General features: G+C 52.5%; 3 protein-coding genes across 24 annotated transcripts in view; 1 reads left to right on the top strand and 2 right to left on the bottom strand.

Annotated features, from left to right (window-relative positions):
- Positions 1 to 2,566, bottom strand: part of DNAJC7 (DnaJ heat shock protein family (Hsp40) member C7) — a 43,202-nt gene extending 40,636 nt beyond the window's left edge. The window contains exons 1-2 of one of the 3 annotated variants that reach the window (XM_054670895.2): positions 2,368 to 2,566; positions 1,111 to 1,193 (exon numbers count right to left, since the gene is read on the bottom strand). In XM_054670895.2, the coding sequence (XP_054526870.2) occupies positions 1,111 to 1,193; positions 2,368 to 2,427 (143 nt within the window). In that variant the 5' untranslated portion in view covers positions 2,428 to 2,566. Of the gene's footprint in view, positions 1 to 12; positions 290 to 1,110; positions 1,194 to 2,367 lie in introns of those variants that run through there. The other 2 variants (XM_016931805.3, XM_063798583.1) reach the window with 2 other exon arrangements.
- NKIRAS2 (NFKB inhibitor interacting Ras like 2) lies at positions 153 to 8,320 on the top strand. Of its 10 annotated transcripts, none has more exons than XM_063798019.1 (5): positions 253 to 299; positions 2,556 to 2,883; positions 4,243 to 4,350; positions 5,078 to 5,319; positions 6,333 to 8,320. In XM_063798019.1, exons 3-5 carry the CDS (start codon positions 4,257 to 4,259, stop codon positions 6,570 to 6,572), a joined length of 576 nt encoding a protein of 191 aa, XP_063654089.1. In that variant the 5' UTR covers positions 253 to 299; positions 2,556 to 2,883; positions 4,243 to 4,256; the 3' UTR covers positions 6,573 to 8,320.
- Positions 8,255 to 14,047, bottom strand: part of ZNF385C (zinc finger protein 385C) — a 72,860-nt gene continuing 67,067 nt past the window's right edge. For 4 of the 11 annotated variants that reach the window (XM_054670890.1, XM_054670889.2, XM_016931801.4 and 1 more), the window contains 4 exons: positions 11,456 to 11,749; positions 10,723 to 10,919; positions 10,291 to 10,401; positions 8,255 to 9,806 (listed from right to left, as the gene is read on the bottom strand). In XM_054670890.1, the coding sequence (XP_054526865.1) occupies positions 9,570 to 9,806; positions 10,291 to 10,401; positions 10,723 to 10,919; positions 11,456 to 11,749 (839 nt within the window). In that variant the 3' untranslated portion in view covers positions 8,255 to 9,569. The remainder of the gene's footprint in view (positions 9,807 to 10,290; positions 10,402 to 10,722; positions 10,920 to 11,455; positions 11,750 to 14,047) is intronic. The other 7 variants (XM_054670891.1, XM_063798582.1, XM_009432187.5 and 4 more) reach the window with 3 other exon arrangements.

Below are 14,047 nucleotides of genomic sequence, written 5' to 3'. Positions count from 1 at the left end.
CTACCCGGTTACCTCTTCGCCTCTTGGTCGTCGAGCAGCTCTGGCTCGGTCGCCGCCATTACCACATCGCACTCCGCGGCAGCCGCCATCTTACCGCCGGGACCAGAGAGCTGGGTGGGAGGCCGGCGGTGAAGAGCACTTCCGGTTGGAGCATAGAGCAGCTCAGCGGCGCCGCGCCCAGAAGGGCTCCCTCGGGCTCGTCTACCAGAGAGAGGCTCCGCTTGGGGCCAGAGCGGCCTCCCGCCCCCGGATGTCCACGGTGGTCTCCGCGCCGGGGCGGGAGCCCAGGGGCTGTGCCGGTGCGTAGGCGGCGCCACTTTACCCGTGGGTGGGAAGGCGGGGTGTACGGGTGGTAGCCTCTCTAGGGCTTGGCTGTTTTCAGTATTCCAAGAGCCTCATTGCCATAGCAACTTCCAATCCTAGAGAGTCTTCCTGAAAGGCTCCGTGGAGTCTGGGTTGCGTGGGGACCAGGTGACCCAAGACTCTGTAGGGAAGGAGTCCCCACTGCTACCTTTCCGACCTTGGAGTGTGTCCACAGCTTCTTCCCGGGAAAGTCAAGAGACACTTTGAGCCCAGTTCCCCCAGCTTTCATCGTTCTCTGGAAGCCCTGCCCAATCAAGCCAGGGGAACGCAGGGCGTCTTCACCCTGCGCCTTTCATCCACTCCGGATCTCCAAACACCAACTGGTTCATCACCCTAATGACGCTGACCCTTTTACAAGGCTCCTTTCATGTCAGCCGCCTGGGAGTGCCATCTCAGCATTAAGCCTAGGAAAGCTGACACATGGCGCCCCAGACCCTGCCCTGGAGTTTATAAGGAAGCTCGCGGGGTGAGGTCCTTGCTCTTGTGTCCCCAGTACTCCCACCTCTTATATAAACTCTCTACTCATCACGCTTGCCTTGCCGAATGCAGTCTGGATTGAGAATTCATAGGGGACAAGGGCACAGTTTAATTGTCTTTGTTGTTATTCCCTCACCCAAACGACTATTTGTGGAGCTGAATTAAATTGGAGCTTTCTGGGGTTAAATTGGAGGAGTATGAGGAGTAGCTTTACAATGTAAAGCTAAGAGTAAAATAAGAAGAGGGCAAAGGAATTTTAAAAGGATTTACCTGTTTGTTCCAGGAAAACAGCATGTGCCAATGCTCATACTCTGCCTATCCCAGTGTGGAGGGAGCTGAAACCACAGCGACCACTGAGTAGGGAGGGATAGGACAAGCTCACTAGGTTGGAAAGGAGGGGTCATTCGTTGAGCCAATCACTCAATAGCCCTTTCCAAAACGCCTACTCTGTGCTAGGTTGTGAGGGCACAAGACTTACAGACCACCTGCCCTGCCTGCCAGTGGCTCATAGTCCAGTCTAATGCTAGCCAACCTGTCTCACCATCTTCCCACTTTATGTTCTATCTAAGGCAACTCATTTATTCCCACAGCTTTACTTCCATCTGTTGATGACTCTCAACTCTTCATATCTCCAACCTAGACCTTTCTTCAGCTTCCACAGCTGTATATCCAACTATCTACTGGATATCTCTTGTATGTTTCACAAATCCCCAAGGCTTACCATATTTAAATTTAACTTTTTCATTGTCTACCCACACCTCAACAACAGGAAAAACAAATGTTGGATGTAATTATTATCTTTCCTAAATTCCGTATCTTGTTAAATGGATTAAACCATTCTCACTCTTGGCTTCCAATTTGTTGCCAAGTTTTGTTGATTCTCCTACCAAATATTTCCCAAATCTATCTCCACCTTTCCATCCCGATTCAGGCGCTCATCATTTTTTTAAATCTTGGAATAGGCTGGGTGTGGTGGCATGCATCTGTAGTACCAGCTATTTGGGAGGCTGAGGCAGGAGGATCACTTGAGCCCAGGAGTTAGAGGCTGCAGTGAGCTATGATCACACCAATGTACTCCAGCACGGAGAAAAGAGCAAGACCCTGTCTCAAAAACGGCAACAACAACAACAACAACAAAACAACAGAAAAAAAAAACTTGGAATACATCAATAGTCTCCTAATCGGTCTCTAATTTCATCTCTGTTCAGTCTTCCCTCTTCTGCCAGAGTGACCTTCCTCAGGGACTGATCATGTCTCTTCATTGGCAATGGCTTTCCATTGCCGTCAATTTGATCTCTTTGGCCTACCACACAAAGCCTTTGATTATCTGTTTCTTTTTTTTAATAATTTAATTTGAGTACCAATATTTAGGTCCTTTCTACCACCAATATTGAACCCAAGTTCTCATAGTTTCAGAAAATGCCATGACTTGTAGCCGTTTCCTCCACCCTAGAACACCCTTTCCCCCAGGCCCTTCAGTGTCTGCTGACTCAAAGTTAAATGCCCTTTTGCTGTGCCCCACAGCACCTCAGTAGTTGTTAGACATCTAGCTTCTCTAGACCGTGAGTTCTGATGGGCAGCCACCATGTCTAACTCGTCCACTTTCTCTCAGTATATGGCCCTGCACCTGGCACAGACAGATGATGCTCAGAAAACATTTGACGAATAAATGATTGAGTAAACGAAGAGTTACTGTACTCTGATCGCCTTTACAGAGAGAACATCTGGGCCTCAGAGACACCAGAACACCCAGCGGCCCGCGTCCAGGGAGTCTAGAACCTTGGGCTCCCGCGCACACCCAGGCCAGGTCCTGGCCGTCATTCTCCCGCCGGCCTCTGGGGGAGCTGCGCGGTCCGCGCTCTGTCTCCGCTGCCGGAATTCGTCTTGCCTGACGGAAGCTGGGGAGCGGGCAGGCGGCGGGGGCGGGGCCTGGAGGAGCCTACACCGACTCTGGAGGAAGACTGGAGCCTTTGCGGCGGCGCTGCCCCTCCCCTGGTCCCCGCGAGCTCGGAGGGCCCGCTGGTGCTGCGGGGGCCCCGGGAGGTACGGAGCTGGGAGGCGAGGCTCGTCCGGCGCTAGGATCGGCCTCCGCCTCCGGGCCGCTTTAGGTGGCTGGTCTCTGCCTCTCATTCCCTCTGGGGGCTCCCCCGTGAGAAAATCTGTGGCGGAGGCCCCTCTGGCCCACTCTTATGGTGTCCTTTATTGTGGAGCTCGCTATATGGAGAGGGGGTCTGTGTCAGGAGCTTCTCCTGGAGAGGTTTCTGTTAGGGACCGTCTTTGGGAGTGATCTATCTCTGCTCTCTGGGGGGGATCTTTGTCTGGAGCTTTTGGGGGGCTTGTGTTTGGAAGTTTGCCTTCGGGGAGATATCTGTCTGGGACCTCTTAGGGTTTCTGTATCTGAGCTTTCTCTTTTGTGTCTGTCAGTCCAAGGGCAGCAAAAAGTATGTCCTTTCTGAAGCCTTTTTTTCCGTAGGTTTCTTCATTCTTTTCTCTCTTGTCTTATGTTCTTTGTAGCCATAGACTTGACTGGAGTTTAGAGGGAATTGATTGTTGTCCAGATGAGTCGTACAGGAAAGCAGATTGTCTTTTTTTGAGACGGAGTCTTGCTCTGCCGCCCAGGCTGGAGTGCAGTGGCATATTCTTGGCTCACTGCAATCTCCGCCTCCTGGGTTCAAGCGATTCTCCTGCCTCAGCCTCTCAAGTAGCTGGGATTACAGGCACCCGCCACCACGCCTGGCTAATTTTTTATATGTTTAGTAGAGATGAGGTTTCACTATGTTGGCCAGTCTGGTCTCGAACTCCTGACTTTGTGATCCGCCCACCTCGGCCTCCCGAAGTGCTGAGATTACAGGCGTGAGCCACCGTGCCCTGCCCCAGATTATCCTTTTTATTTGCTCAGTCCCCCCAGGGAGCAGATGGCTTCAGACAGCCACACAAAACACTGTTCCTGCTTAATTCTCCATGGGGTCATGGTTAAAGAGAGGAAGCTGGGCTGAGCTCCCTTTACTAATTGGTCCTCTACATCTTGCGCACAGAAGGGAACCTGGCCCAGTGGCCAGTGACTCTTCTCTCCCTTTATGGCAGCATTTCCAAGCACCTGCCCTGTGACAGATACTGGCTAGGTACTGGGGATAACAAAGACGAATAAAATAACAGCTTACCATCCAGTAGTAGACACGGAGACATCCGTTTCCTCTGACTAGCATTGGGATGGTGCTGAAACCCTGGAACTATACATTCAGTTTAGAACTATACATTCAGTTTAGAACTCTCAGTTATGGACGTTCTGCCTTCTGTTTTTTTGGTTTTGGTTTTTGTCCACCAGAAAACATCTGCTAGTAATTGCCCTCTGTGTTGATGCTTTCTTTCCTCACCTTACCCAGCGTGCTTCTGTTCTTCAAGGTTGAAAACTAAGCATGGGGAAGAGCTGCAAGGTGGTCGTGTGTGGCCAGGCGTCTGTGGGCAAAACTTCAATCCTGGAGCAGCTTCTGTATGGGAACCATGTAGTGGGTGAGTGTTGTTGGAGGGGGAGGAACAGTGGAAGAAGTTGAAAAATAAGGAATAGGACTTGATCACAACACACACAGGCTAAAAGCTGTTCCTGGTGGTTTTCGCCCCTGGAAGAATAAAACTTACATTGTAACAGATCAACTCTACAACACTGAACAAATCCGGAGGGAGAAAGCCCTATGTCCAAGATAGGAAAGAGAAGCTGTCATGTCACACTTGTGCTTAGCATGGAATTAGCATAAAATTAATGTCCATTGGCCGGGTGCGGTGGATCACGCCTGTAATCCGAGCACTTTGGGAGGCTGAGGCGGGTGGATCACCTCAGGTCGGGAGTTCGAGACCAGCCTGACGAACTTGGAGAAACCCTGTGTCTACTAAAAATACAAAATTAGCCGGGTGTGATGGCACATGCCTGTAATCCCAGCTATTCGGGAGGCCGAGGCAGGAGAATTGCTTGAACTCGGGAGGTGGAGGTTGCGGTGAGCCGAGATTGTGCCATTGCACTCCAGCCTGGGCAACGAGAGCAAAACTCCGTCTCAAAAAAAGAAAGAAATTAATGTTCGTTCCCCTAAACCCAAATCATTTCAGTCCTGCCAGGCTGTCAATTCTCTGGCCTCCTCAGCCCCCTACATTCCTTTCTCCCCATTTGGTCAGCCTTAAGATGCTCTCATCACTCACATTTCCCATCTCTCTCTCCACTTCAGACAGTTTTCTCATTTTATACCAGGTTCGGAGATGATCGAGACGCAGGAGGACATCTACGTGGGCTCCATTGAGACAGACCGGGGGGTGCGAGAGCAGGTGCGTTTCTATGACACCCGGGGGCTCCGAGATGGGGCCGAACTGCCCCGACACTGCTTCTCTTGCACTGATGGCTACGTCCTGGTCTATAGCACAGATAGCAGAGAGTCTTTTCAGCGTGTGGAGCTGCTCAAGAAGGAGATTGACAAATCCAAGGACAAGAAGGAGGTGTGTGGCATAGGCTTCTGGTGGGAGCCTCAGTGGTCAGAGAGTTTGGGCGGAGGGCTGGTTTGGGAAGCCTGGCATGGCTCCATTCTTCACTCCAAGGTGAGTTAGGAGCCAGAGGTGGGGTGGAGGCCACTGAGGGTATCTTTACCCTCAGGATTGGCTGCATGTTGAGTCTGCTCAACCAAAGAGGCCTCTTTGTGGTTTAAGGGGTCCCTGACCTAATGTATGAAGCCCCCATTTAGTTGTTGAAGGGGTCACTGACCTAATGTATGAAGCCCCCACTTAGTTGTATGAAGTCCCCACATAGTTGTCCTTCCTGATGGTTCTGTGCTTTTAGCTATGAAAGCCCTTCTTTTTTTTTTTTGTTTGTTTGTTTGTTTGAGACAGGGTCTCACTCTGCCACCCAGGCTGGAGTGCAGTGGCATGATCACAGCTCACTGCAGCCTCAACCTCCCAAGGCTTAGGTGGTCCTCCTGCCTCAGACCCCTGCTAAGACTACAGGTGCACGCCACCACACCTGGCTAAGTTTTGTATTTTTAGTAGAGATGGGGTTTTGTCATGTTGCTCAGGCTGGTCTCAAACTCCTGGACTCAAGCAGTCCACCTGCCTCAGCCTCCCAAAGTGTTGGGATTACAGGCGTGAGCCACTGCATCTGGCCACGAAGGCCCTTCTGTTCTCCAGAATCCCACAGTAAGCTGCAGGGTTCTGGGAGCGCTTCCTCACCTGTTGTTGAGCCAGAAACTGACTGCTAGTAATGAGCATGTATGGGCAATACAGAGCTGGTGATAGAACTCCTAAAAGGAGGGCTAGATGGAGGCCAGAATTTGAACAGAGGAAAGAGAAAAAAAGCAACCATCTCCTTCCCCACAATGAGTGGTATGGAATCTAGAAAGAGATGAGATATCAGCCATTGAGCTTTCCTCTCATAGAACTCCTAGGTGGTTGCCAGCCCCCATGTCCATTCCTGGTTCTATGGTACATTCACAGGCCTATGCTCTGTCCCTCTTCCCCAGGTCACCATCGTGGTCCTTGGCAACAAGTGTGACTTACAGGAGCAGCGGCGTGTAGACCCAGATGTGGCTCAGCACTGGGCCAAGTCAGAGAAGGTGAAGCTGTGGGAGGTGTCAGTGGCGGACCGGCGCTCCCTCCTGGAGCCCTTTGTCTACTTGGCCAGCAAGATGACGCAACCCCAGAGCAAGTCTGCCTTCCCCCTCAGCCGGAAGAACAAGGGCAGCGGCTCCTTGGATGGCTGAAGAGCTGCCGTTCCTCCTTCATGATCCCAGCCCCATTTCAGTGCCTGGGGCTCTGGTAGATGTGTTGAGGGCAAAGTAGAGGGCAAGCTGTCTTTCCCAGTCAGCCAGGGAGCTCCCCACCAGGCCACGCCCCAGCCACTTTGCTCCCTCTCACCTCTGGGAAGTGCAAATACTCTTGGTTGACATCCCCTTCCTCAGCCCTCCCAGCCTACTCCCCATCCCAGCTTTTAGAGGATCTGCTCCACTGTCTCCTGGGGCAGTTGTGGGTCACTGTCCCTTCCAGCTGCCCCAGACAGGAAGCAGAGTCACCACGCAGCAGTGTCCCTTCTTGGGTCTGAGTTCCTATTATAGGTAGGGGCCCCACCCTCTGGGCTTCCCATCAGTGACACACACACACTTATGGCACCAGCCTGGACTCCAGAAAAAGGGTGTCCAGGTATTGTGTGTATGCATTTAGTTGTGCACACACAAATATGCTCCTATACTGGCATTAGGCGTCTCCTCATCCCTCACCCTGACCTTTCTCCTGTCCTTTTCTTGGCTGGAAGAAGTTGGCCTGGGAGTGTAGTTTTCTGCTTTAAATCCCCCACCCCTGGCTGGGCTCAGTGGCTCACCCCTGTAATCCCAGCACTTTGGGAGGCCAAGGCGGGTCGATTACTTGAGGTCAGGAGTTCACGACCAGCCTGGCCAACATTGTGAAACCCCATCTCTGCCAAAAATACAAAAGTTAGCCGGGCGTAGTGGCACATGCCTGTAATCCCAGCTACCCGGGGAGGCTGAGGCAGGAGAATTGCTTGAACTCAGAAGGCGGAGGCTGCAGTGAGCCGAGATCGTGCCACTGCACTCCAGCCTGGTCAACAGAGCAAGACTCCATCTCAAAAAAAAAAAAAAAAAAAAATTCCCCACCCCTACCAATTGTTTTACTTCCTCTTCCTGCTCAGGGAGCAGATGGGCCTCACTGGTTGAGATGGAATAGAATAACTGGGCTATGAGTCGCCAGCCCACTTTGTGACCCAGCAAGACCTTTCCCCTCTCTGGGCATCAGTTTCTCATATGTAAGATGACCAGAGTTGCTTAGATGATCTCCTAGATCCTTTCCAGTTCTCTTGATTTTGTAAAGCCAATGGCTTCTCCCTCTTTAAGGTGCTATGCCAACCAGCCCTGGAGGCTGGGATCTGCCGCTCCCTCCAGCCACCAGGGGGCAGGAGTGCACTACCTGCTGTCAGTCACCAGAGTGGCCGCTCAGTGCCCAGCCCGCCAGCCTCGCTCTTGGAGGCTGCTCTTTATCCTGCCTGTGGTTTTCAGCTCAGAGCTGGACTTCTATTTATAAGTTACCTGTATTTATATTTATATGCCCGCTCTCATGGTGAAGGCTGGACAAGGTGCTCCTCTGGCCCCTCCTTCTTACCTCAGATGCCTGAACAGAACAAGGCAAACCCGTAGCAGCCTCTCAGGAGCTGACAGGTCCTCTTTCGGGGCTCAGGAGGGTGGGCACACACCCAGCGGCCTGCAGAGTAAGCTTATTACCCACAACTGTGCCCGCTTTGTGCTTCTAAGGTGCACACCTAGCCTAGGTGAGACACTGCAGCCAGGCAACCACCGACACACGCCCCTTCTCAAAGCCAGAGGTGAGTGGGGCAGGTGCCCGGGGCTAGGTGAGTGGAATTAGGACACACACAGGCTTGGGCTTCAAGTTCATTTATTGATGCATTGATTGGACACAATAAAACCACAATTGTTATCAAAAAGTTTCCCTCCCCTCCCCCTTTTTCTGGTTCTCCCATTGGAAATGTCTTTAAAAAACAAAAAAAAGATACAGGGGGATACTGGCAGGGTCCCATATTGTGGGGTGGGGAGGGGGCAGTGCTGCAGTGGAAAGGAGTTTGTGACATTGACATTGACAGCATGAAAATGGGTCTTGCAAGTACATGTGAGACTGCCTCCCAACACTCAGCTTCACAGTGGCAGGGGCTGGTTGGGAGAAGGGAAAGCTGAATTTAGTGCAAGGACCAGTTTGGAGTGGGAAGCTGTAGGGGAAAGCTCTTCCTTTGGGAGCTCTGGGGGGGGGTTCGGTGTTAGCTGAGTCCATAGTCTGAGGGAGACCCACACCCGCCCTCCAAGAGTTGGGGTTCAGGAAGTCAGAGAAAGGCTAAGAAGAGCTTCTGAGGAATGAGTTACTCCTTCAATATTAAGACTGGGCTTATCAGCAAGTATCACTTGAACCAGGGAGGCAGAGGCTGCAGTGAGCCAAGATTGCACCACTGCACTCTAACCTGGGCAACAGAATGATACTCTCAAACAGAAAAAAAGACTGGGCCCATGAATGCCCAGAAGACTTAAGATTAAAACAAAACCTTGGGCCCAACCAGAACATCACCTCCTCTCTTAGTCCCACCCCTTCAGAGCAGATGAAGCCCCCAAAAGCTTTCAGAACCAGCCCCACTACCTCCTTGGCTCTGCCCCACCTTAGCACTGCTGATCGGAGGACTTTTGGGTCCCCCTTTCTCCTCCATGGTTCTCTGTCACACTCCCATGGTCACCTTGTCCTGATAGCCTTGAGCCTGCTGCAGCTAGAGACCCCATCCCTATCTCCAGTGAAGCCCCAGAGCCTAGGAATAGAGGTCAGAGAGTCGTCCCCTGGCTAGGAGACGATGGCTTGTAGAAGCTAAGATTCCTGGAGTCTGGCCATGTGGGTCTTGGGTGGAGGAAAGTGAGAGCACCACATGGGTGGGGCTGAGATTTTGCATAGATCTTTGGGGTCTGTCAGGGTGGGAAATGCAGGCAAGCCTAGGATTAACCCTGGAAGGCCTGGGAAAGGAGGGTGGGGACAGTCCTTGGAAGGGAGCTGCCCTTAAAACTAGCCCAGCTCTTTCTGGATCGGGCAGGACCCCTGAAGCTGTTCACAGTCCCTGTGGCATGTAGGAAACCAAGGTGTCTCAGGACAGGAGGAGACAAGGAGTGGCTATTGGGAAATCAGCTCTGGCCTCCCCATGAGGGCTAATAAGGGGCAAGGACGATAGGTCCTGTGGCAGGGCGGACAGCTCCTGCTGGGGTGCGAAACAGAGCTGGGCCCAGGATGGGAGCCGGGAAGAGGGTAGCGGCTGCTGTAGGGGCAGGGCGGAGGGCCAGGGGCCCTGGCAGAGCACAGATGGCAGTGGCTGCGGTGGGGAGCGGGCTGGGCAGGAAGCGGGCTGCCAACGTCTTGGTGAGTTGCTTCTGCAAGGCCAGTTTAGACTACACGGAAAAGAAAGGAATGGACACAGTCTCCACCCCAGAAAACCCCACCCCCTCCCTGGGGCCCATCCTCAAGCTTTTTGCTGCAGGGAAAGTGTGCCTTTTAGAGTTCCAAACCTAAATTCTCCTCCCTTCCCACCCCCAAACATTCATTCCGAAGGGCTTTCTCCACCACCTGTCTTCCTGTCCAGAGGGAGGAAAGTCTCAGCATGGGAGAAGGGAGGAGGATTTACGGGATAGAGATGGTCTCTAGGAGATGCACGCCCACCCCTCACTCTTGCCCCTAAGATGACTATCCCAACCCACCTCCCCGGAAATTCCTCTGCGCAGATCCCAGTTCCCAGGCCTAGCTCTGTCACTGCCCAGCAGCCTCATTGCAGGGTGGCCTCTTTTCCTGCCCCACCGCAGCCCCCCCATCTGGCCCTCCCAGCCCACCCTCTCCCCTCCTGACCCAGTCCCAGCTCTGTTGCCTGGAGACAGATACCTTGAGGATACTCACAGCCAGCGCTGCGTGCTTCTGCAGCTTGCTGTGCTGGCTGGAGGGCTTGGGGGGCTTCCCGGCCAGGCGTTCTTTGTGCCTCCTGCTGCTCATGTGCTAATGGACAGACAGACAGACTGGGAACAAGATGACAAAGCCCAAGGACCCCAAGACCATCATCCTCGACTCTTCCCCTTCCTCTATCCACAGCTCATACATCCAAAGCACACAGACTGGGTCCTCACCCTGGGGTAGGCCCTGGGAAGGGGAGGTGAGTCTTGGCCTTTGCCCTTAATTGGCCCACTGGCCTGCTGGCCTCGCTTCTCCAGCCTGCTCTGCTGTGCCCTGCCTGCCCTCTTCAGGGTCCCTCCCTCTGCTGCACTGCCCCCCAACCCCCTCCCCTGGCTCCAACCCCAGTCACAGCCTCACTTCTCCCACCTGCTTCAGTTGGGTCTCTGAATTGACCTGGAGCTGACAGAGAGCACAGTGGAAGGCAGGGCTGGGCCCCTGCCGGCCGCCCCGGCCCCCTGTGACTCTCTTGGCCTTGTGTCCGGCACCTCCCCTGGACACCGGGCGGCCCCGGCTCCTCCGGGGAGCCCCTCGCTGACCTTCCATCATCCACCGGTGCTTGGCTCCTGGAGAGGGAAGAAGGCAGTCTCTCAGCAGCAGGAAGGGGTTGCAGGGGCCACAGATACCCCCTCCACACTCATGCAATTTGGCTCTCCCTGTAAGCCTCACGGCTGCTCTGTGTACACATCGCCCTCCAGCCACACGTGGTTTCCCCTCCCAGCTTCTGTCCTTTCATGCCAGCCCCTCCTATGAAAGGCCTTCCTGCACTACAAATAGCTGCCTTCCCCTTTGCTTTGATCTCAGTCCTTTCCTTCTGGGTGTAATCTAAGGAGAGAGGCAGATGTCTCCTGTCTCCTGTGGAGTGACCCTTCAGAGATTTAGCGACCTTCAGTTCTTGCTGCCTCAGACTTCTCTTCCCAATTCTCCTTCCCCAAGGAGTAATGGGAGGACCCAGAAACGTCCGTTCAGTAACACACAAGCACAAAGCCTCCGCCATCCAACCCTTGAGCGAAGCACCCAGGAACTCAAGCCTGCCCTCATCTGGCGAGGCTTAGCTTCTGTCCCACCCTTTCCCTGGGCTCCAGCTCCTGGGACTACTGACCTGTGTTGTGAGCCTGAAGCTGGGAGGCCGAGTTCACTGTCACCTTACATGTGGGGCAGTAGAGGTGCCCCTTCTCACTCCTGCCTTCCCCACTCATGCTGCTTCCCACGGCAGCTGCCGCTGGCTCAGGCCCCGGTGCCTCTCTCCCAGGCTCTGGGGAGCAAGGTGGGCAGGAGGAAGAAGAGGATGAGGAGGCAGCATCCAAGAGCTCTGAGTGGGCTGGCTCCCTGGATGTAGGGTCTGGAGTTGGTGGTGGCTGGAGTGGAGGCCCAAGAGGAGGGACTGCGGGAACTGCTGCAGAGATGGAAGAGTGTGAGACCCAAGATGACGCTGCAGACCACGATCTTCAGCTCTGACCATGGAGGTGGCCTGGAGGGCCCCTGGTGGATGACCAGCACTGAATTCCAGGCCCCACTTTTCTACCAACTCACTGGGCAGACTTGGGCCTCAGTTTCCCCATCTGAAATCATTAAGTTGGACACAGTGGTCTCAGAAAGCCCTCACAGCCCTCATATTCTTATTTGCTAACTTAAACAGAGATCACCAAAAAAGATGTACTAGAATGTTCAGAGAACACTATTCATAATATCATAAAACTGAAACTACCCACATGTCCACCAACAGGAGAGCAGATTTTTAAAAAACAATGGTACGGGCTGGATATGGTGGCTCATGTCTGTAATCCAAGCACTTTGGGAGGCTGAGGCAGGTGGATCACCTAAGGTCAGGAGTTTGAGACTGGCCTGGCCAACATGGTGAAACCCTATCTCTACTAAAAATACAGAATTAGGCGTGGTGGCACATGCCTATAATCCCAGCTACTCGGGAGGCTGGGGCAGGAGAATCGCTTGAACCTGGAAGGTGGAGGTTACAGTGAACTGAGATCACACCACTGCACTCCAGCCTGGGCAACAGAGTGAAACGCCATCTCAAAAAAAAAAACAAAAAACAAAAAAACACAGTGGTATGGGCCAGACACAGTGGCTCACGCCTGTGATCCCAACACTTTGGGAGGCCAAGGTTAGCAGATCGCTTGAGTCCAGGAGTTCGAGACCAGACTGGGTGACACAGCGAAACACCATCTGTACTAAAAATACAAAAATTAGCCAGGCATGGTGGCACATGCCTATAGTTCCAACTACTTGGGAGGCTGAGGCAGGAGAATCGCTTGAGAGCCAGGGAGGTGGATGAGCCTAGGTCACACCACTGCACTCCAGACTGGGTGACAGAGCCAGACCCTGTCTCAAAAAAAAAAAAGAGCTTTTAAAAATTTAAATTAAAAAAAAATAGTGGTATGATCCACAGTGGAGTACTACACAGCAATGAAAAAGAACAAACTACAGCTACAGGCAAAAACATGGATGAATCTTACAGATATAATGAATGTTGATGAATGTTTGTGAGAGATGAATAAAAACTAGATACCGGCCAGGCAGGGTGGCTCACGCCTGTAATCCCAGCACTTTGGGAGGCCGAGGTGGGTGGATCACAAGGTCAGGAGTTCGAGACCAGCCTGGCCAATATGGTGAAACCCCGTTTCTACTAAAAATACAAAAATTAGCTGGACGTGGTGGCAGGTACCTGTAGTCCCAGCTACTTGGAAGGCTGAGGTAGGAGAATGGCTTGAACCCAGGAAGCAGAGGTTGCAGTGAGCCAAGATTGCACCGCTGTGCTCCAGCCTGGGAGACAGAGCGAGACTCTGTCTCAAAAAACAAACAAAACAAAAAAAACCCACAAAACAAAACAGATACAAAAAAACCCCTGCACACTCTATGTTTCACCAAAAATAGGTAAAGCTGATCTATGCTGAGAAAAGTCAGGATCGTATTTACCATCAGAGGGGTTGTAGTTGGTTGAATAGTGTCTCCCCCAAAATTCACATCTATCTGGAACCTCAGAATGTGACCTTATTTGGAAACAGGGTCTTTGAAGATAAAATTAGTTAAGATGAGGTCATGCTGGGTTTGGGTGGGATTGGTCTAGTGACTGGTACCCTTATAAAAAGAGCTTGTGGAAACACAGGGACACACAAGGGAGAATGTGGAGATGGAGATGGAGATTGGAGTGATGCGTCTATAAGCCAAGGAGTGCCAAGGAATACCGGCAGCCACCAAAGGCCAGAAGAGAAGCATGGGACACTTTCTCCTCTAAGCCCCCAAGAAGGAACCAATGCTGTCAACGCCTTGATTTCAGACTTCTGGCCTCCAGAGCTGTGTGAAAATAAATTTTTGTTGTTTTCAGTCACCCAGGTTGTAGTCTCTTTTTTGGGGGGTGGGGGTGGGCAGGGGAGGTTAGAGACAAGGTTTTGCTCTGTCACCCAGGCTAGAGTGCAGTGGCATGACCATAGCTCACTGCAGCCTCGACCTCCTGGGCTTAAGCAGATCCTCCTGCTTCAGCCTCCTGAGTAGCTGGGACTACAGGTGTGCATCATCATGCCTGGCAAATAAATTTTTTGTAGAGACAGGGTCACACCATGTTGCCCAGACTGGTCTCAAACTCCAGGCTTAAAGCAATCCTCCTGCCTCAGCCTCCCAAAGTGTTAACCATCACAAGATGTGAGCCACCATTCCTAACTTCACAAATGAAGTCATT

The sequence above is a fragment of the Pan troglodytes genome, chromosome 19 (assembly GCF_028858775.2).
Source record: "Pan troglodytes isolate AG18354 chromosome 19, NHGRI_mPanTro3-v2.0_pri, whole genome shotgun sequence".
In the NCBI taxonomy this organism is placed as follows: domain Eukaryota; kingdom Metazoa; phylum Chordata; class Mammalia; order Primates; family Hominidae; genus Pan; species Pan troglodytes.
This window is presented reverse-complemented; position numbering and strand designations above follow the sequence as displayed.